Source organism: Falco biarmicus, chromosome 7 (assembly GCF_023638135.1).
Source record: "Falco biarmicus isolate bFalBia1 chromosome 7, bFalBia1.pri, whole genome shotgun sequence".
NCBI classification, from domain to species: Eukaryota; Metazoa; Chordata; class Aves; order Falconiformes; family Falconidae; genus Falco; species Falco biarmicus.
The window spans coordinates 56199580-56221830 of NC_079294.1; the positions used below are offsets into that span (position 1 = coordinate 56199580).

The 22251-nt window shown below is 38.2% G+C and overlaps 1 protein-coding gene across 1 annotated transcript in view; it reads left to right on the forward strand.

The window, feature by feature from the left end:
• Positions 1-22251, forward strand: part of WDR72 (WD repeat domain 72) — a 129418-nt gene that overhangs the window by 101725 nt on the left and 5442 nt on the right. Inside the window, exon 19 of the mRNA XM_056347661.1 lies at positions 19545-19643. Within this exon, the coding sequence (XP_056203636.1) occupies positions 19545-19643 (99 nt within the window). The remainder of the gene's footprint in view (positions 1-19544; positions 19644-22251) is intronic.

Below are 22251 nucleotides of genomic sequence, written 5' to 3' on the forward strand. Positions count from 1 at the left end.
CTTAGAAATCTTAGAAAATCCTCAGCTGATTAGTTAATGCAACTTGCAAAACAGTAGTACGCATTCAGCATCGAAGTAAAACATAATCTTTTTCAGGGGAAAAATGGCATATCAAATGACTCCTTGATAGAAAATAAAAGCCAGAGATGGCAGAATCTGTTCTGGGATGTATTAATCTGGCTCCTGTCAAGCATAATTGTGCTAAAAACTGGCAACTAGGGCTTCAATTTAGCCCAAAGTTAGATAAAATATACCAAAATGAAGAACCAGTTTTCTGCTTTTCTCTGTAGTGGTTTCAGTAGGAGAAGGAGAAAGGGCATAAGGCATGTTAATTGCTTTTGGGAATACACTATTCCAGGTTAAGAAGAATAAATATTGTACACTCTGGAAAGCATGTTGATTTTTAGTGGACAGTACTAATTTACACATTCCTCATTTAGAGCACAGAGCTAATACTAAAAATGGATCCTTTGATGGGTGTAGTTAAAAAATACATATATTGGGACAATTCTCATTGTCCATGTCACTGCATAAACATGCAGAATAAAAAGTAAAATAGAGTAGCTTTTTTGTGCTGCATGAAAAGCGGGACAAAGTGGTGGAAAACAGCGGCCCATCATGCATTAGCTGTCACTAGGATGGCATCAGGGCAGAGGGTACGTCAGAGCAGGGCTAGGAGATTTGTTTAACAAATTTAGTGTGTAGGACCTATCAGGGATGGGTTTCTCTAAGAGAATTATTTCCTGTAATGACAGTGCCTTTGGGTACAGTAAACTTTCTGACTTCTCCTTCCCATACTTACACCCCTGCAAGTCCATAGTGAGATCCGCTCTGTAGTACACGTTTTTTTTGCTTCTGCTGAGCAAAGCTAAATTTTCTGCTTATAGGTGATCCCACCGGGTGAATCTCTTGAGCTCCTCCTCTCACTCTCTGACTGAAGCATTTTTAGATGTTGCTTAAGAGGTGTATCTCAAAACTGTGAATCTAATTCCAGACTGTACTGTTCTGCTTCACACTGTTTTACCAGTAAACAATTAACATAACCCCAGCTGATTTATATAATGGCAGATTTATTCTGCTAGGCGGAAGCTTCTGCTGGTGCGTAGCCTGTTAGGGTCTTGTCATAGGAAAATGAGTATGAAGCTACTGTGCAACTCCTTTTTGACTTCCAAAATGACTTGTACTCTCATAGCTATAAAATAGAGGCAGCCATAAAATAATCTGGCTGGGGTTTTTTTTCCCCTTTATGGTATTTTTCAAAGATCCCAGTTAAATTTCTTTTTGAAGAGAGGTGCACCTTTGGAATATCAAGGGCACTGTTTGGGGGGGGGAGGAGGGAAGGGGTTAAATTAGGAACACAACTGTATATTAGACACTGGTTGAACACTATAGAGTTCATGTCAATTGTAAAGCAGAGTGAGTGTAATGTCTTTAAGGAAATCTAGCATACTTACAAAAATACGTATATCTAGTGGCAGGAAAGAAATCAAAGCAAGACTAAGTACATTTTACTGGTGCACTGGATGCAGTAAGAAACTCCCTTGTGGAGGCTACTGCTGTCTTAAATACATGAAGCAAAGCTACAAGCAGATTTTTGAGCAACTTTTATAATCTAATCTATTTATAATCAGATTTTATTTCAATTGCATGCAGGCTGGGAGTGCAGGAGCTGGTTACTCTTACTGGTTCCTTAAATGAATGTGCTAAGATTTAGAAGCTGGGTTCACCAACAATGAGTTTAATTGGTATCTGCACACAGTACTGAAGTCCCAAAATTGTATTCTGGGCACACACTTGACTCGGTGAAAAATTGGGATAGATTATGTAGAGACAAGTGTGTAATTCCCCTTGCAAAGTCCTCACAAGTGCAGAGGGAGGACGTGTGGTCAAGACAATCCCTCGCGCTAGCTACCCTAGCTATTGGCTGCTACGAGGTCTTTAGAGGCAGTGATAAATTTGAGGGTAGTCATCTGACTTGCCTTAATCAGCACTGATTAAAAAGATCTAAATAGCTCCTGGCAGCCACTGGATCAGAAGGATACAGATGCGCTCTCCCTAGTGGTATGCCAGTCACCACCGTGGAGGTAAATTCCATCTATAAATGTCAGGAGCAGCATTTCAGTCAGAAGTTGTACAGTGGCACTCAGAAGAGCTGATACGCTGTGAAGGTATAAGATGAATGTAAATAACACTGCAAATATTACAAAGTTATTATGTACATTGATTGTGGGGCCTGTTGGGGAGGTCATGTTCTTTTCTATTGACTCTCTGTGAAAAGATATGGTATAAATAGAGGAGAGCTAAAAGATGGGTAAGAAAAATTAAGGATCCTTTGTATAAGTGTAATTTTAAATGTGGTTACTTTAAAGAGGAGATAAGTAGGAGGAAATGTAGAAGTATGCAGAATTACAAATTGTTTGGCGAAAGTAAATCAGATACTCCTTTATCCTTTCTCATCATTCAAGAACACACAGACATGCCATTAAACTGAAAGGTTGAAGCTTTAAGATGCTTGAAAGAAAACGTTTCTTCATACCTAACACGTCAGATTCCCCTTCAATGAAATGAGACAGCACTTTTTCTCCATCTCCACCCAATGCTGAAAGTTTTCAAGTTCTTAAATGCTAGTTGCTATGTAAGTTAAAATTATCTTATGCAAAGTAATACAGAATTGAATAGAGCACAATAACTTTTCTGTAGAATTTTTAATGTAGCCTCTAACTTCAGCACCCAAAAGACATCCTCCATAAAAGACTGGTGACTTTAAAAAGATATATAAAATCTACTATAGCTTTTGTAGTTCCTGTAGCTAATTGTATTCACGGTGAAGTATCTGGACTTCAGGAGAACCTAAGCAGTTATCTTTCCTTACAAATCAGATCTCAAAAAACCCTCCAACAATGGTATTTAGAATTTATCCTTAACGTTGCTAATTCATGCAGAACATAAGGAAACTTGTAGGTATATTCCTGCCAATTCATGCAGGCAGCTGTAGCATACCTGAGGAATGAGGTGGTGGTTTGTGGAGCTCAGACCCAGCACCCAGGGTGAGGTCAAAACTCAGAGTTGCTGGTGTCTGGAGTGGAGTAGTGACCCTTGCCCATTTGCACAGTGAAATCAAACGGTGGGTGAGAGAGTGAATTATAGCTCACTGCTCTCTCTTCTTTGTGAACCAGCTACTCCATAACTCTTTGAGTGGAACTGTTGATGAAGCGATCAGGAGAAAATCATTCTTGGCCTTGCTTTCGCTAGGCTTGTCTTTTACTCACTGAGGAAGGAAGATGTTAGCTTCAATTTAAATAAATTTAAACTTATCTTAAAAGTAATTCTTGTTGACTTGTATTACATGAGGTGCCAAACAAATACACTATCAAATATATCTCTTCAGAAGTGCATCCTTTGAATGGGAACATATAAACATGAAAAGACCTAAAGGGAAACATTAGTCAGGTGTTATATTTTGTGGTTAAAGGCCATCTAGGAGAAGCAGCAAAATAATTGCTGGAGTGAGGATTACAAAGTATGTCATATTACACCTCACTGTAAATATCATTTTAATTTTTTATGGCACAGATTATTCATAAGTTTATTTTTTATACTGCATAGCACTTAAAATATCACTGGATCTAAACCCCTTATCCAGGAAGCTCATTAGTTGAGCTGTCTGCGTATCTGCCATCAGCATCTGGTGAGAGGGCTCCTGCTGACCCTGCCAGACTTGGGTCATGAGGTCAGCAGGTCTCATTTATTATTCAAAATTGCTTTCTGACCTTTTATCAGCTAGGTCAAAGAATGCTGCATTCTCCTTGGTTGAATTTTATAGTGAAATCAGTATCATGCACAGATAATATAATTACCAGTTCACATGAATCTCATGCCTCTCTTTCCAAAAAATGTACTTGCTTTGAGGTTGACACAGTTGGAAGAGTTGCCTGTACAATGCATGTATATACAAGACCATGTGTATACCTTGTCATCCTTGTGAAATAACTCCTGTAGCTTCACATCTAATTCATGCTTCAAATTATGCATGTGCTTTCCACTGTTGTGGTACTGAGGTAGCTAAAGGCAGAGCTCCATGGTTAACAGATGACCTTTCATTTTTACCACTCCCATTCTTTTGAATAGATTCCTTTTCACTATTTATATATTCAGTAGACATATTCAATATATTTTTAGGTGTAAGTATATTTTCCCCCTTCAGCTACACACATGTATCAGTTGAATATAGAACTTAAAAGAACTGTAAAGTAAGAAAAGCCAATAAATACAAAGACAGTTTTCTTGGAGATTATGACAGATTTTGGAAAGAAAAAACACTGAGAGTCCAAAATGCTTTTTAAATATTTTCTGATTACAGATGCCATCTAGATCGAGGAAGTCACTGGCCACCACGATTTCGGTCCCAAACAGAATCAAGAGGGACCCTGCCAAAAATAACAAAAGAACTGATGATTTGAAATTTTCATTCTATGGCAAATAAGTAGGAAGAATAAATGACATTACAATAAGAAAAATTTTTTTTTGGAATTTTAGAACACTAAAGTTTGAAAAGAAAATTAGCCATCAGATCTTAACAAGCCATAGTACAGTATGGAAAATTGGAAACCATAAATGGCAGATTGATTCTTAAAGGGAGCTGTGCAGTGCAGTGTTATTCCTCTGGAATGATTTCATCCTTTTTAAAAGAAGAAGCCAAAGGTCACATTGGTCTTGCCCTTGAAGTAGACAATATGAGATGTCAGCTTGTGCTTTCTGACACTGCATATGATGAATAACCTTGACATAGTAATAAACAAATAACCTGTATTAACATTTATAAGCACAGTGAAGTATTAATGCAATATATACTTCAACAATATATTGTGAATATACAGCTTTCATAGAAACGGATTTCCTCTAGTAATACTGTACTAAATTTATGGTTTGTTAAAAATTGCTGTAAAATACATATTCTTTAAGTAACAGAATGTATACATATCTGAAATATGGCCAGCCATATATACATAAACTGAGAAGTACTTTAAACAAGCAGGCACTGAATTAAAATTATGCAAAAAAAAAAAACCCTGAACATCTGTATTCATAGAGATACTCAAATTGTTGTGAGTATTTTTAGTGTTTCAAGTACCTGTAGTCAATTGTCTTTGTAAGCGCAGCTCTGCCATAAATCAGTATTCAGTGAGGTTATCAGCTATTTGCTTTTGGTATTTCCAGTAGCAGAGAAAAATAGTTGTGTACCAGTATGATGTCAAGGTTTACGTAACATTTGATGGGAATGAGGTGTTTTCTTCTAAGTATGGGAAGCTGGGAGTCCAGTTGTTGTGGGGAGAGCATGGTGTAGTAGTCCTAACAAATTCTGTATCTTTAAGAACAGTGTTCTCTGTAGCTGTCTTGATGGCACATTGAAGTTTTCAGTGGTTGGTTGTGGGGCTTTTTTTAAACTGAAAATTAAAAAAAGCTATTGGACATCAATTAAATGCGTGCTAACATTACAGGATAGCACTAAGCCCTGCGCGGAGTTTGAGGTACAGGTATTAATTATGAACAAGAAAAACTGTATCTTGTATGCACCTGTAGCTTGCATATTATTCTGTAATTTTATACATAACTGTTTGATTTAAAATACACGCCATGTTCCCAAGCAAGTAATGTATTTCTAGTGTAGATAAGCTGTGTTGAGATTTCTCAGTATTCTTTCTGAATCTTAGAGACATCTCCATGTACTTACATGTGAGTTAACCCCAGGTCCTGTTTCAGCCTTTATTATTTCACAAACTGTTATAACCATGGTACAATAAATATTTGCCATGTGTGACAGTTTGGGGAACACCTTCTATCTTAACACTTGCAAAATACCCTAGCACATATCCCAGTGTACTTTATGAAATGACAAAAGGCATTTGTCATTCCTCGTTCTGCATGTTATGAATGTTATACGCCCATGAAAGATGATTTGCAGGAGGTGTGCGTATAGAAGAGATAAAGGATGTGTTTCGTAGTATCATTGAAATGTTTCAAAGGTCCTAAAATTTAGATCAGAGACGTGGAGAATGGCATGCCATTGCTGTAGATGAAAGAAACCAAGGCTGCTAGTTAGAAGTCAGAAACGATTGTACAATAATACTGTAGAGATTAAATGATAAGAAAAATGTATAGAAAACAGTACAAATAGATTAGTGAAAAAAGTTTATCTTCTTTTAACAAACATTTAGCTGCTCAGACATTGATGTGTTAAACAAGTGATCGATACTTTACATGTTTAGATCATTATTCTGATCGTTTAAGTATGGTTATAGAACTAAGTGGCCAGAGAGAAAGGACAATCCTTTTATTGTCTTTACATTGAGTGTTAGGTGAAACTTCTTAAGAAGTGAAAAGTAAAGGAAAGAAAATTAATTACATCCAAAAGACTACGCAGTCCCAAAGAAACTAGCAATAATAATAAAAAATCTGCTCTTTAGTTGGTGCATTTTAAGAATAAAAAATGAGACAAGGGAAGTGAGCCCTTACTATTCATTTGCACTCAATAGTTGTGTTCATGAACTAAAACAAACCAAGTCGTTGGTTCTTCTAAACCACATTTTCACTCTCGTTTGGCTATGAATGATAGTGATTCCCTTGGAATGGAGCCTGAAGCAGCAGCTGTGAATGCAACTATAAAAGTACAAGATACAGATAATGTGTTTTATAATAATACAGTATGGTAATACTGCTGTGATCCCAGTTTTGTAAACCTGAATTTAACCCTTCACATTGATAGAATTATTTTTATCTGCTCTTTAGCCTGTCAGTTTTTCCTAGGAACAAACTGTGTCTCTAACTGAATTAACAAACCTAGGTACTAAATGCCTTACACAAACAGCAAATCTTTTTGCATGTTCTTGAAGTTCAGCAAGCCACATGCACTGTAAATATTCTTTCATATACAAGAATTCTTGCAATTCTGTAGCAATGCAAAAAAAATGTAAAGTGGAGCTCTCTTGGCAGAGGTGGGCTCTTCCCTCTGGAAAAAGCATTGGGTTATGGGAGCAGTTTATAGCCAGAAGCTTGCCCGCATTTGTCATTTGGCTGTGATAAAGGATGTGCAGAGACTGGGGTGCCTGTGAGCTTCAGCAAGCTTTGTGCATTTAATTAATCATTGAAATCAGGTAGATTGCTATGCTACAGCTGTGTAGTCTCAAATCATTGGACTAAGAAGGCTGAGGCTTTACTCGGGAGCTGAGGGTTTATTTGGGTTATTTTGGAAGATTAGGGCGATTCCAGAGTGCCAGTTATATTCTGGTGAAAGTGAACTTCTCTCCTGTTCTTTTGAAGATAGATAGGGAAAGTTGTCTTATTTCTGCAATATCTGTTCTAATCTTTTCTACATATCCATTAGAATTTCTGCACTGCTTGCTTCGCCTCAGCTACTTTGGCCAAATTCAGGTTGTGGTAAATCAAGAGCAGCTCTACTGCTTTTTATAAAAGTGCACCTAGTTAACACAGAGATGAACTCGGCGCCCTAAGCAGGGAGCGAGCATTCTGTGATTTATTTTCAAAGAATGCTGTGTTCTCTGTTAATTATGCTACAGCCATTGCACTGGGCTTTTGAAACTGCAATCAAGGTCCTGCTGCACATTTGTACCTTTTTTGTGCAGGAGCCCTTTTGGCATTTCCACTTCACTCAGCTTACAAGCTGGAGTGCAGCCTTTAGTGGTCTCCTGAACTGGCAGTTTTGTTTCCTGAAACACTAAATTTGTTTTTATCCTTCCATACGTAGAGGACTATATATGACTGTCCCTAGATTCACCTCTGATTGTGCAGACAAGCTGGTAGTTGAAAGCATATAGGAACAGAAACAAATCAACCAGTAAAAGAGAAGAATACTAGCAGTACAATTTGAAGTATCTGCAAGAGACAGGACACTTCCATACAGAATTTCTTCCTGAGGACTGGATCATTTCCAAACAGCCAGGGTATGCCTCTTTTCTGTGTGTGAATTGGTATGTACATGTGCACAAATAAACAACACCCTGGAACAGAGAGATTTCAGAATACCTAAATAAAGATACTCCAGTTACTTTTGACTAGGTACATTGCAAAAAGCAATAGAAATCTTTGCTTTCAGAATTAACAAGAAACTAATGATCAGACATCAATAAAAATCAAATTCTAACCAGTGACTTAGCTACCACAATAGTACAGCTAGTGAATGTAATGTTGTTTCACCAACCTTCATAATTTTATGGCATATCTTATGGTACTTTGTTTCTTTTCTGAAAGTCCTGTCCTTAGAGCAGAGTGATATATGAAAGTATTAACTCTCACTAAAAGCAGAAGAAACCCAGATAAAATTCCTTTTCTTTTGGGTGTCCCAACACCCAAAAGGCTAACATTTCAAGTAAAAAAAGTACCTAAATAAAAATACTTTTAAAAAAAAAATAAATCATACCTCTGAAGACGAGTCTTACACTGAAAGTGGGAAGTACCAAAATTGATTGCAAACTTAAATTTGGCAGCATTGAGCAGCAGGCTCTTGACCAACCTTAAGTGAAGTGCAACGAATTTGACATTTTAAAAAATCCTGCCACTTCTGCATCTAGATTATTTCTGCCTCACACTCTCATGTAGCACTTGAATGTACCAAAGAGAGCATGGAAGAGCTCACACTTGTGTTACCCCTTGGCTCTTCATCCCCCTGTGGTGCTTAACTCCAGACAGAACACAATCTTGTACTGTATTTCACCTGTTAACAGCAGATAATCTACATTTTTTGGAACCATGCTTTTTAGTTCCTTGCACGTGTGGTTTCACGCAGCCTCTGAACCCCAGACACCAGCCACCTCCTTCGATGCCCATCTTCCTGGAAGTGCCAGTGGTGCCTGTCTTACCTCTTTATTACCCACCTCAAAGTGGAGAGTCCAGGCTCCAGTTGTCCACTTACAGATACATCTTGCTGATGGCCTGAAGAATAAAGTTGACCACAGGTGAATGGAGTGGAGATACGGCATTAGACAAGGCTCATCTTTTACCCAGTAAGAACTTAACAGCTCCTTGCTTATCTGCTCATGTAAGGGAGTGCCACATTTGTTTTCTGGAGATACATCCTGCGGTGCTGAAAGGGCAGAGTCTGTTTCCCAAACCTGTCTCTCTATTGTGGTAACTCAAACAGATGGTCCACATTCATTACCAATATAATTATGTGTCATCCATCAGTTCAACAATGCACCTTTCTGATACTTGTACATATCAACCACTATTGCGTACTAATTCACAGAATAGCAAAGTCTAGATTTTGCTCTCAGTTGTATCAGGAGAGCAGCTGCCTTAAAATTAACCTAGATTCATGCTTCTGTAACACAGGCCACAATCATTGTCCATATATTCAAAACAGACTTCCAGCTACACAAAAAAAGGGACAGCAGCTCCTAGCGGCTGGTGTTTGGGAAAAACCACAGAATTATCTAAATTTGTCAGATACTGGTTTGCTGCCCTAAATACCAGTTCACTACAAATCTTAACCATGTAACTGGAAATCATTCATTAAATCCTGTGCAGCCAAGAATCATGCATAATGTAACATGGCTACTGCAAACAGTTCGCTCCTGATCATTTAAATTTCCTTCTTGCTCTTACAGCCATGAGGAGCCTGTTAGTGAGGTAGTCCCTGATGAGATTTTGCTTTTACATCCTTGAAGAATGTCCTTGTGCATATTTATAGGACAAAGTAGAAGGATTATATATGTGGATTTTTCTTTTTACACTAATACAGTGTAAAAATTTTACCACTAATACAGTGGTATTAACTGTAAACATTTTTAAAAATATATACCTGGGCACAATATGATCAAGCATGCACACCTCAAAAATCTTATGACTGTATGGAAAATAAGCAGCCTAATGCTCTAAGCCTTTAGGTAATACCATGATTGGGCCATGCGCGTGAGATAGCCACTTTTAAATTGAACATGCAGTTTCATCTGAAAAAGGGGATTTCTGTATCTTCTATTAATTGTTATGAAGAAGATTTTAGTAAACAGCTAACTGTGGGTCAGTGTTACTTCTATAGTACTGTCAGATAGTGGTGAGAATAGATAGGTTACTACATCGGCACTGTTAATGTTCAAAAAGGCAATTTGCTTAAAGGACAGGGACAGAGGAAGAAGGAAGTGGACTTCATAAATTTCAAACTGCACAGCAGTTTCACTGCAAACCATCTACTAGTCATACAGTACTATCCAATTAATCCATTGCTCTTAGAAGAGGAATCCCTGTATATCCAGGTACAATCCTTGCCAAATATCTGGACACAATCATGGGCTTTTAGGATTACAAGTAACATAATAAAGGATAATGATCAAAAATCAAGCACACCAATACAGAATGCTTGGGTTAACTGGACTTGCCATGTGCACTATAAGGCAGCAGTCTGTTAGGTTTAAAGTGAGATTAAGGACTTGTGTAACCTGCAATTATGCTGTTTTTCATTAAAAAAATAAGATGATTGGACTCAGTAGGGTCCTTCCTTATATTTACCTCTGTTTAATTGGATTGGGAACTGCTTAAACATCTTTGAGTTGGAGCTTATAAGAAGATGATCAGAGCTGTTTTTCGAAGCTTAAGACAGCAGGCAGACAACATGATCATGTCAAGACTCATACTAAAGCCTTAATCCTACTTTTTCATCAACTAGCACTACAGCTGAGTCTTTAACCTCCTAAGTACTAAATGTGCTTTGGATCTCTCACAATACATTTGCTGTCAAATGTTAATGTCTAATAATATTAATTTTTGCTTCCTTTCTGAGAAGCACTTTAAGGAGTAGTCTCTGTCTATCTGAATTTGGAGAGCTATAGTGGAAGTCTGTATTTTCAGTCCTTTTAAAAATACAATTTATAAGCTTACATCTATTGCAGTCTGTTGCACTCTGTGGAGGTGAGGAATTGCATTGACCTGCACCTCACCTTGTTTTAACGTAAAACCCGGTATACTGGTAACTTACTTTTTCATTGTACTAGATTGAATATTATTGTGTGTTTTGTTGGGGTTTTGTTGTTTGGGGTTTTTTGGTTGTTTTTTTTTGGGGGGGGGGGGGGGGGCAGCAGCTTTAATTTTATTCGTGTCTTTTTTCCTAGGAACTGTTAGCATGACCAGATTCCTAGCCTCAAAACTTGCCGACCAGAGCATTATTTAGTTTTATAATCCTGAAGTTGCATAAAGATTAAATGTTCTAATGAGTTTTTCCTGCATCTGTTAACGGTATCCATGCAACGCAACAATCTCCACTCTTCAGCCTCGCTGCTTCTCTCTTTTCTTTTTCTTCTCTTCTCTCCTTTTTCTTTTCTTTTCTCTTCTTTCTTCTTTCTCTGTCGGGTAGTGCTCCGATTTGTCCTAGTGACACAGGGCTGCCAGCAGGAAAGCAAGCGTAGTTAATGCTCAGCTGCTCAAACCAGTCAAGCAAGCTAGCAAGTCCCAGCTGTGCTACTTGATGTTTTTTGATTGCACCTAGTCCTCAATCTGTGAACTGTTTTCTGGACTTAGATTCATCAAGCTCTGCCGCTTTAAAAACTCATGCAGGCAGGCATCCTAGGATATGCCATTATAAGCTGCTGCCAGGGGATCTTCTAGGAGATAAATGGAATCTGTGTGAAGTAAATTAGTGTGAACCAGTCAATCTGTGTGTCAGCCTTGAGCCACATCCATGGGTAACTAGCTTGCTGACTGAAAAGTCCACTGTCTTTTGCCAATCAGAGGTCTCAGCCACCAGGAAGCAGTCCTATACAACATTAGTTTCTTGGAATAATGCCTGTTTGACCAGCTAGTGAAACTCTTCAGTATACAGTACTGTCCTGCCTGAGTTTACTTATTGCTTACAATTGAACTGAAAATCTTTTAAAGTCAGATAACATTTTAACAGTAGGGAGCATCACAGAAATGTCTTGGAAATAAGTACTTCCACTTTCATACAGCAGCCATTCAGCAGAGTCCTGCTGTGCTGCAGTTGGCTTTACCTCCCTATCGGTAATACATCTTCAAGACTATAATGCAAAAGAATAACAATAATCTGGGTAGAAGAGGTTAATAAAGAGGCTCTGTGTATATTTTTTTTTTTTCCATGGATTAAGCTATTTGGGCAGCTTTGATCGAGAGAAGGGAAGAGTATGCAAGCTATAACGTCCATGTTATGCACAGGGTTATGTCAGCAGCATAACCATGCTGCACACTTCCGTTTCATTTTATTTTCAAAAGCAAATTCAGGCAATCTACAGCTAGAATTCCTCTGTAGAAATGGACTGAACCATAATCCTCTGAAAATTCCCAGATTAATGTTTTTAGACTTGAATACCAAATGAATCTACTGTCATGAAAATAATAATGCCGGTACTGTCAATAATGCAATTTTTAACACATGCAATATTTCTTTATTTGTTTGTTGGTCTTATAGAAGCTACTGATACCCCAATAGGCAGTCATATCTGCAATATGTACGCTCCCACACCATTGATCTAACGCGCAGAAACCAGGGGGAATCTTGCTATTTATTTTTAGAAGATTGGACAGGTGAGGAGATGCTATATACTTCAATTAAAAAAAGAAACTAATCGTCTAGTAACTACCAGAACTGAATTTGGCTGCCTTTACTAATTCCTGTAGAAATTCTTTTGCTATTGCCTCCCAATTGCTGGTTGAAAAAAAAAATAATAATAACGAGAGAGGGATAAATAATGTTGATCAACTGTGATCAAATAATTCAGTCATGCCAGATTTGGGTAAAAAGTGCACTACCGCGCATTTAGGGAAATTGGGAAAAAGAAATTCGGGCTTTCTAGGCAGAGAGGACATTAAGAAGAAAAAGCAATGTATAGTGATAGAAGAATTAATTAAAGACCGTTTGGGGTTATATTTTCCTTTTTTAAAATCCTTCTGACTTTTACAGAAGCATACGCTTCAGAGCTGTGCAGTAAACCATGTGTGGGATTTTATGAGAAAGTATTTTATTTCTTGCAGCAGAACCCACTGAGACAAATTTAACTAGTTAGGCGTTTTATTATATATACTACACAGAATACATGGACAGATTCTGGTATAAATCACAACTAAGATCAAGACAACTGCTTTAAAATTGAGTGAATGTTTCATTGCACTAATGAAACAAAAATGTGATGTCCTTTGAGATCATAATTTGTTACATGTCATTATATTTTAGTTGAGAGAAGTGGGGAAGTCCCTCTGGGTGAATAAAACTTCAAGGTATATTGGGAAAAGAATCACTGAAAATTTCAGATTTCCTGTCTGGAGTAATGCTGTCCTCAAAGATAAGGGTGGGGAGGAAAATGGAGTTTCAGGAGGTTTTTGGTTTAAAATATGTAGAAACCTTAAAAGAAACTTTACACTTAACAGAAGGAAAAATTGTCCTTCAGTTGCTATTCGCTTGGCGAGTGGAATGAGCTTTGTTTGCACATGACTGTGCACAGTGCAAGAGCAAGCTCAGGCTTCCCCAGGTGCGTGGGTTGGTATTTCTGCAAACTGAGCTCTGCAATGTGATGTTAGGTCCTGCTTCTGCATTCACTGTAGTGGATTTAAATTGCTGTAGCTTCCAGTTTGGCTGGAACAGGGTCATAGAATCACTTGCTCCATACTGGCTTATTTCAAGGACAGTTCCAACTTCCATATGTTGCAGCATTCACTTTAGAATAATAATGTGTTTCTCCAGGTTAATTTCTTAATCTCTCTTTTCAAAATCAAAATATAATGAAAACTGGGCCGGTGAGGTATTTAATCATCAGAAGATAACCAGGCATTCTCAATTAAATGACAACTACATACATCAGGGCAGGTTCTTTTAAACGACACTAAAAATTATGAAATGACCAGCAACTGATGTCTTCTGTCAGTGAGATGAATTAGTGGTTTATATGGCCTGAGAAATGGTGTGGAAAAAAAATAGGGTTCAATTCAATAAGGACGAGAGCGAGGATCTAGACTGAGGTAGGATTAATCTTCCACAAAGAGACAGGATGGGGAAGAAATAACAAGGCAACAGTTTCCCAGGAAAGAATCTGGATCACAAGCTGAGCATGAGTCAACAGTGTTCACGCTGTGGCAACAAAGGCAAATGCCATAGCGGCCTCTGAAAACAGGAGCATCACCTGCGAAACCTGTGAAATAATCCTGGTGCTGTACTCGGCACGGGTGCCACCAAGGGCACATCCCCAGCTGAGCTGATCCCTGCCTGCTGGCACGCTGCTCAGCGGAGAGCGCCGTCACCCAACCGGCATGGTGGGCTGACTAGGGTAACTCCATCATTTGCCTTTTCTGTTTCTAGATGGTTGTGGTGAGCACTGATAATATTTCAGTTGCCATTTCGTGAATGTTTTCTGTATTTCGTATAATGTCAGTAAAATAACTGTATCCTTTCAGGTTGGCATAAAAATGCGTGGATAAAGCTAAGTAGGATAGTAATCCTCACCCTGGAAAAGAGATGGTTGAAAGAGGATAAACCACAGGACTGTTCAGTCACAAGTGTCATGGAGAGAGTACGCAGGGCTTGTACACATGCCTTTTCTCGTACAATAAATGTCACACTCGGCTAATGGGGACAGGCACAAACAAGAGGAGACGCCTACCTGCGTGGCAGCACATGGGGCTTGCCATCTTAAGGCAAGTTAGGGTGTAGGGTGTTAAGGATGTGAAAGTTCTATGTGCTTAAGGGAAAATTGGAGGAGTTTGTGGAACAGAAATCTATCATGAGTTATTAAATATTTAAAAAAAAAAAAAAAAAAAAAAAAGTTCTGGAATTCCCCAAGTTTCAAATTGGAGTTTAAGAGAAAGTTCTAGTGAAGTATTAGTGTATGGTTGTTGGACTCTTACATTGATGATCTTTGGTCTCAGCAAGTACAGCAGTTCTTACGCTTTTTATGATATCTGTGAAATGTGCTTCTTAAAATAGTACTCAAAGCATTTATTGCTGAGCTCTCTTTCAAGCGTTTTAGGTATAGTAAGGTATGTGCCTGTAGATCCCATACATCCCAGAAGTGACACTGCAACATAATCATTTTATCCATTTATGAAAAGAATACCAACATATTTTTTTCCTTTACAGCTTTTTTCGTGCAGTTTTATTTAGATTCAGGTTGCTTTGTGGTTTTGTATTAGATCTGAAATATATTTATCACCTATAGCCTATCTTGCCTAATAATTTTGATTGAAAAATATTTTTTGTTGCCCTAGCTGCTGTTTTGAATGACAAGTAAGTTCTTGTTTTCTCCACAGACTGTCTGTAAGTTACTAATCCACCTTATCAATAACAAAGGCGTCTTGTCAGAAAATGCTGACTGGTTTAGTCACCTGCGTTACGCAAACTTCTTTCTCCAACGTGTCTGCCCTCTGAAAATTAGTATGCGGAGCAGGTTATTTAGACTTCAGTGTGTGATATTTCCAGAGTGGAACAAGGCTTTTCAGAGTTTAAACAGAACATGTATAAATAAACGATAGCGAGGAGTTGATGTTGTAATTAGTGGCTGGTGTACATTTGCGAAGAACAGCTTATCATTTAAGAGTTTGTTCACACAAAGACTCTTGTTTCATAGACCGATCACCAATCAGTCTGTGATCTCTTTTCAGAAATAGTTTAATTTTGTGGAATTTGAAATATTTTGAAACTATTTACATGTTTAATTGAATACTATGATCTTATGACATTCTTTTACTATTCTAAATTCTATACCTATTTTTTTAAATGTCTTTTTCTGTTTCAATAATGTAAGAGAATGGGTATCAAGTTTGACAAACAACTCTTCAGAGCTTATTACGATGTATCAGAAAAAAATTCCACAATTCTCAAGATTGGTCCTGTACAATAAAGATTTATGTAATTTTTATATGCTAAGTTCAAGGTCATTTGCCTCAATGAAACCTGCCCTTTTACCTTACTTGCATGCTAGCAAAGGAAATCTCTACTCTCCATGTAATAATTTAAATTACATTGGCCTGAATAGAAAGAAAATATCATTGGAGTTATTGTATCAGAAGTTGTTGTTTCCCAACTTCTTCTCTGACTTGTAGATTTGGGGCTCATTTCTACCCCAGTCATTTACATCACTTTGGCTACACAAATTATCTTTCAAGTGGAAGCAAAAGTAATTTTAAGGTCCATTTAAACCGAAAGTGGGACAGAGTATACTCAGAACGAAGAAAGATCATGCTGTTTATATTTAAATAACTTAAATTCCCTCAGCATCCTAGGTATAAACATATCGGAACAATATTTCCCCTATTGACATTTGAACATAAAATCCTATTCCCCTAAGAGAAAACATAGTGAAGTAGGTGTCAGTGTTAAGATTGTTTTGGGGTTTTTTTCATGATTACATAATGCCATTTTTTACTTTCACTCTTTATTTGGGCCACACTGTTCTTCCCTTATTTTTAACTTTTCAGTTCCCTTTGTTCTTTTACAGTATTTTTAAGGAACCTGCCCCTTCAAACTGAGCGTATAGCATGATGTTTTGAAAAAGAAAGACTGAAGGTCTCTGCCTAGCTCCCTGTCTGGCGCGCTGCATGCACTCATTGTGTAACTTCATAAAGCGGGGTGCTGCGAAGCTGATCTGCCCTGGTGCTGTCTGGGGAGGTGTGGGTACTTCTGAGGAAGTGACAAGGCGGAGATGCGCATCCCTCGCACCAGTGACCCGATCCTAGCCTGTCCCAGCCTGTCTCCTGGTTTTGTGAAATAGCATTTTCCTTCCTTCACTTTTTCCTGCTGAACCTCACTCTGTGACAGCCTTTCTTGCGCAAGTTGTCTAGAGGTCTGCTTCTCTGTCCCTGGGAAAACCCTTTCTATCCATGCTTTCCACTCCCTTTAAACTGTTCCCGGTGACTCCTTGCCACCAACTATTTGTGCAAGTGTTTCATTGTTTTTTGTCATTTTTCAGCCATATCAGCTCTGCCTGTGATCCCTTTTTTCTCTTTTTGGTCTTTCTTGGCTTCCAGTGACTCCACCCCCCTTGAATCTCCCCAGCCTCTACTCAGGCGTATCGACTGGAGATCCTCCTGTTTTGTCCAAGGATCTTGCCAGCCTGTCTTAATTTCTTGTTCACTTCACACCTCCCTTCTGATGTATCTCCTCTGTGTATGGACCTGCTTCTAGCTGTCTTTTATTCATTATGTTCAGAGTTACTCCTCAGCTGAATCCGTACCTTCCCTAAAAACACTGCTTCGCTCTGCTTTGTCGTAAAATCAAGCAGGTCACTTTAAATTACATGACTTAATGCTGATGTGTTCTGGGACAGATGGAGAGCACCTGAACAGGTTTGTCCTACTCCCATTCAAGATCAGATAGAGCACAGACTTCCAGCAAGGGAAGTACCTGCGACCTCCCGAGTGCGGGTGATGCTTGGTGTTGTGAAAGTGTCCCTGCTCCTGGGTTCACTGTGAGAATTCTTCATTGGGTGAAAATACACCCTTCATTTTGGATGGCTGATTCTGAATTTTTGGTCACTGCTATGTTTTTTAGAGAGGACAGCTCCTGTGGTTTCTGTCTTTCTCTGCAAAGGCATAGCTGTACTTTTTGTTTTCTCCCTTTTATCACAATATACTCTTTTAGAAATTTTCCTATTGTTCTTCTTCAGAGTAGTTTTGACTTTTAAATTCATGCAGCTGTAATGACTCAATCTATCACTCAGCACAGTGGAGCCAACCGCTTAGTGGGAAGAACTGTTTCAGAAAGAATGTTGTAATAAATTTGGCACAAAACAATGTTTTAAAGAATATAACGTGCACACTTGTATTTTCCAGTTTTTCTTTTTTGAAGTGGGAATCCTGGCCTTCAGTTTGTATATTTGAAAATTATTTAAATGTTGTGAAAATCGGAGAAAAGCACAGATTTCTTTGAAAACATTTCTTCCTGCACGTATTGTAGCGTTTTCATGCGTGAACATGAACATTTGCTATTTATTGTAAGTTGTTCTTCCGTGTCAACTCAACTCATGCAGATTATCATGTCAGTGTTTCCTTGGCAGAGACAAGGACTAAAATTCCTCTTCATGTGGATAAGATGACCATTGATACAAGTCCACTGGCTTTTTGTGAGCTCAGAAATTTAAGTGTTCCTGCTCTACCTGAGCAGGGTTTTATATACTAGTTAGTCGCCATCCAAGGCAGATTTTTTAAGCAAAATGTAGTGCTTTTTTTTCAGGTGAAATGCATGGTGTCATTATCATAGATTTTATTATTTATTACGTTTTAATATTGCATTTTCAAGGATCTAATCCCCCAACTGTATTGAAGCCCTGATTGCTTCAAACGGACTCTGTGTAGATGCAAGAGTCAAGAATGATGGAACCTTTTGGCGACCTGGGATCAATAGCTGCAAACCGATGGAAAGCGCAGAGCACTGGAGTGGAATATGTGTCTTTTGAGCTCTTCCTGTCTGAATAATGCCCTGAGGCCTTGCTGATTCACTTATAGTTCTGGAAAATTTAGATGGGTGTTTAAGTTCAGTAATCCTTCAGCAAATATTCATCTATTAAAAAAAAAAAAAAAAAAAAAGAACCCATCAAAAGTTATAAGGGAACAAATTTCTTATTTGGAAAACAGGACAAAACTACGCTGAGATTGTATCTAGCCATTAGTATCCCCATCCATATAGAAGTTTGGAGCCTTGCTTAGTTTTCTAGATATTGGAAAAAAATCTAGTATTTTCTAGTGACCACTATTTTCTTAAGAAATGGGATCATCTGGGAGCTTTAATGGCACTGAAAAATTGAGATCTCTTCTTTACTGTGCTATTCTGTATTATATTGTTTAAGAATTCTACTTTATCTTCAAGCTGTATTTGTGGCTCCATATGGAGATATGGAGCAGAAGAGAAGGAAATGGGCATTGACAAGGGAAATACGTCTCTCCTGTTCAAGGAAAACTTCTGTGGGATTTGTTCAAAAGCCAAGGGAATTAAAAAGTCATACACAGACCATTGTTTCCATGAAAATATTTTCCTGCTCTGAAATGAAAATGTTTTGAGCAATTAAGTAAAAGAAGAAATCAAATTTGGTAATCTCTAAACTGCAGCTCAGTCTGGTTTTTACTGTACTTTGGAATATCAATATTTTTATTACACATTCTTGTTTGTTATATACAACGTACTTTCATCTTAAAATGAACACCATTTCTCTCCCTAGTGAATGACTCTAGTAATTACAAAACCACCTAATTGATCTTTTGTATTGTTTACTGGCTTCTTTGGTGAAACAGACAAGCACTTTTTTATGGCTTCTGAATTATTTTATTATTTTAGAATTCTAAGAGAAAAACCTGGGTTTTAACTTGAAAAGGATCACCTTTAAGCTGACACCGCAAACTTCTCCCTGAATGAATTCTTGTCTATAGATTTTTCAGCTGTGCTATGTTGCATAGAAGTACTTTGAGTTTCTGTTTTATTTCAGTCTGTTATTCGTGTTTACAAATTATGTCTTCAGCAGTGAAAGCACTGCAGAAAGTCAAGGGGTGTTTGTTTCTGAATACATTACATTTCTCCCTCCCCCTGTTTTTGTTCTTTATTGCTCCAGTCAGTGCGCCGAAGCATGAAAGGAGCTCCACCTCGGCAAACTTCCAAGACGTGGAGGATGCGCCTGACAGATGTGTCCTGGAAGAGCCTGAGAGTCCAGGTGAGAGGCATTTAAAGACAGTCACCAAGTATCAAGCGATAAATCTGACACAGCTTTTGGGTCTGTAAAAAAAGCACATTGTAATGCTGTTTCCTTTTTAGCAGCTGCAATGTCAAATTAATGGTCACCTCCAGGGGTCACAGTGTGGAGCTGTTATCCTTTTCTCTTTCATCAAGAATTCAGGTCTTAGAAAGGATAAAGGCTTTATGACCAAAAAGAAAGCTGACACTACTAGTTCATTATAATTAGTTTTGGACTACAGTGCTTACTTAATATATGTACAATGTCTGACCCTTGAAGGTAGCATGAGATTATGAAAAATTAGAAGGACCGCATATACTGCAGTTGAATGTAGCGGCAGACATTCAAACGCCGTATCTCTGGAGGAAAGCAAATTGGTGGCGTTAAATAGCTTGATTCTTTTCTTTAAATCAGCTCAGAATCATTATTTCATTTTAATGGCTCTTAACATTGATTCAGCTAAATACAGGAACATCCATAAAGTGCATCCTTTTTGGTGACTAAAAGATTTATCTTCATGTAGTTTCATTATCTTTCTCGTTATGGAACATCTACAAAATTTATTAGATTAATCCCAAAGGGAAACAATTAAATATAAAGTGTATCGAGTCACAGCTGATTAAAAACACTCTGTGTGACTAAATACTAAGATCTTTTAAGCAAACTCTGAGCTTGACCCACATACACCATATACGTAACCTGCATGTAGTCCTCATTAGTGAAAGAGTTAAACATCTTTCTTCACTTGATATTTTCCTTCCCCGCTTTATCTGGTTCCTGCGTACCCTCTTGCATCTTTGTGTGCTGATCCGTGTATCATATTTTTGATTCATCGTCTCTGCGGCCTGTCAGCTTAGTTAAGAGATTTCCAAATCTTGCAGCCTGTGCTGACAGGGGGCAGCTGCCAACAGTCCCCTGATCCTTCCCCAAGGAACGCTGCTGAGATTTAATTTTCAGTCAAAGGGTGCAGTCTGAAATCCATGTCAGGTCCCCTAAGTCATCTCAGAACCCAGATAGGACCCATGTCTGGGGGATTATATTTCAGCACGCTCCACTCCTCCAGGATTCCTTGGGAGTTCAACCGCTGTGATATACTGGATTCAAACTACATTCTCTTTTCATCTTTTCCACGGAAATGAGCACCAGTATATGTTAGAATAATTGAAAGCAATGAATTGTAAATCTGTACTCGTTTGAAAGCCACCTAGGCTTGACTCGAGCTGTACAGCAGAAACTAGTGTGAGATTTAGAAAGAAATAGATAATCTACTCAGGAAGGGGTCGGGTTTGATCCACAGCGCACCTATGGTCGGTGGTGCGTCGCACCTCCTTCGGAAACTGTCTGTGGTCCCTTCAGCAACCATTATGGGCAAAAATGTGGATTGTCCCAGTTCTGATCTGTTCTGAAGTGAGAAAGAGTTAAAACAAGGTGGCACTAAAGTGTTCAGGTGGGAATGAATGTACCTTAAAGACAGCATTAATTTTAACCTTAAATTAATTCCATGTGGCCAAGTGTACACATTTGGACAGGAACGTGAATTTCCAATTCTGCACTCTGCATGTCTGTATGAAGTAATGGAAAGAATAAAAGCCTGTCAGGAGGTGAATATTGACTGGCAAAAATACATGTTGATAAAGCATCTAAACTTAAAAACTGAGTTCCATTCGGTCCATCTGACATCATTAAACTAGTAATAAACAATGAATTACTCTGGCTTTTGTTTCTGTCCATTCCTGCATTTTAAGACATCTTGTCTTATAGGTCTGAAAACCTCAGGAGATTTCACTACTGGTCTCACTGCTTTCCACTGAGAATTTGTGGCTTGGTTGTCATGGAGACATCGTATTTCTCCAAGAATTGCTCATATTGATCCGTGGACAGGCGTAAATGGCCAGGCGAATGTGAGGAGTAAAGGGGGTTGGGCAGTACTATAAAATGACCAGAGGTTATGGGTCGGAAATAAGCTCATAGCAAACACTTAGGTAAAGAGAAAGAAACAGTTTCATTTTGTTTCAGGATTTCGTTTTTGCACTTTATGCCATTGTCTTCTTTCACTATAGACTGAAAGAAACTTGTTAGTCACTTGTCATGTCAGATCTTTGGTGCTTGTCCTGACACAGCTGTCAGCCTTCCAGCTCTGTGCAGTTCAGGGACACACAACAAAGAGCTAGGAACATGAATTATTTATTGCTCCTTGTGCGGATGAAATTCTGTGATAAGAAATTAAGACACTTCTGACAGAAGTGTTTGTTTGAAAGGAAAGATTTGGTAACACAATACATTTACTTAAAACTTACCATTTACTTTTAGTAGCAAGCATTGAAACAATAATATGACATTCAGTTGGCTATGATTTTCTCTAGTGTTTCTCAGGTGTTTGAACTTTGAATCGTATCTCGGAATCTGAGAGTGCCTGGGAGGTCAGCATTGACTTTAGAATCTATTGCACATATTCAAAGTCTGGGCAAACTTACAAACTTCATTTAAAAGTTTTTATTTAAAAGTCTGTATGTGTGTTATGCAGAGTCTCTTGTGCTTCACTTACAATACATTGTCATGTATGCAAAACTGATGTTAAAAAATATAT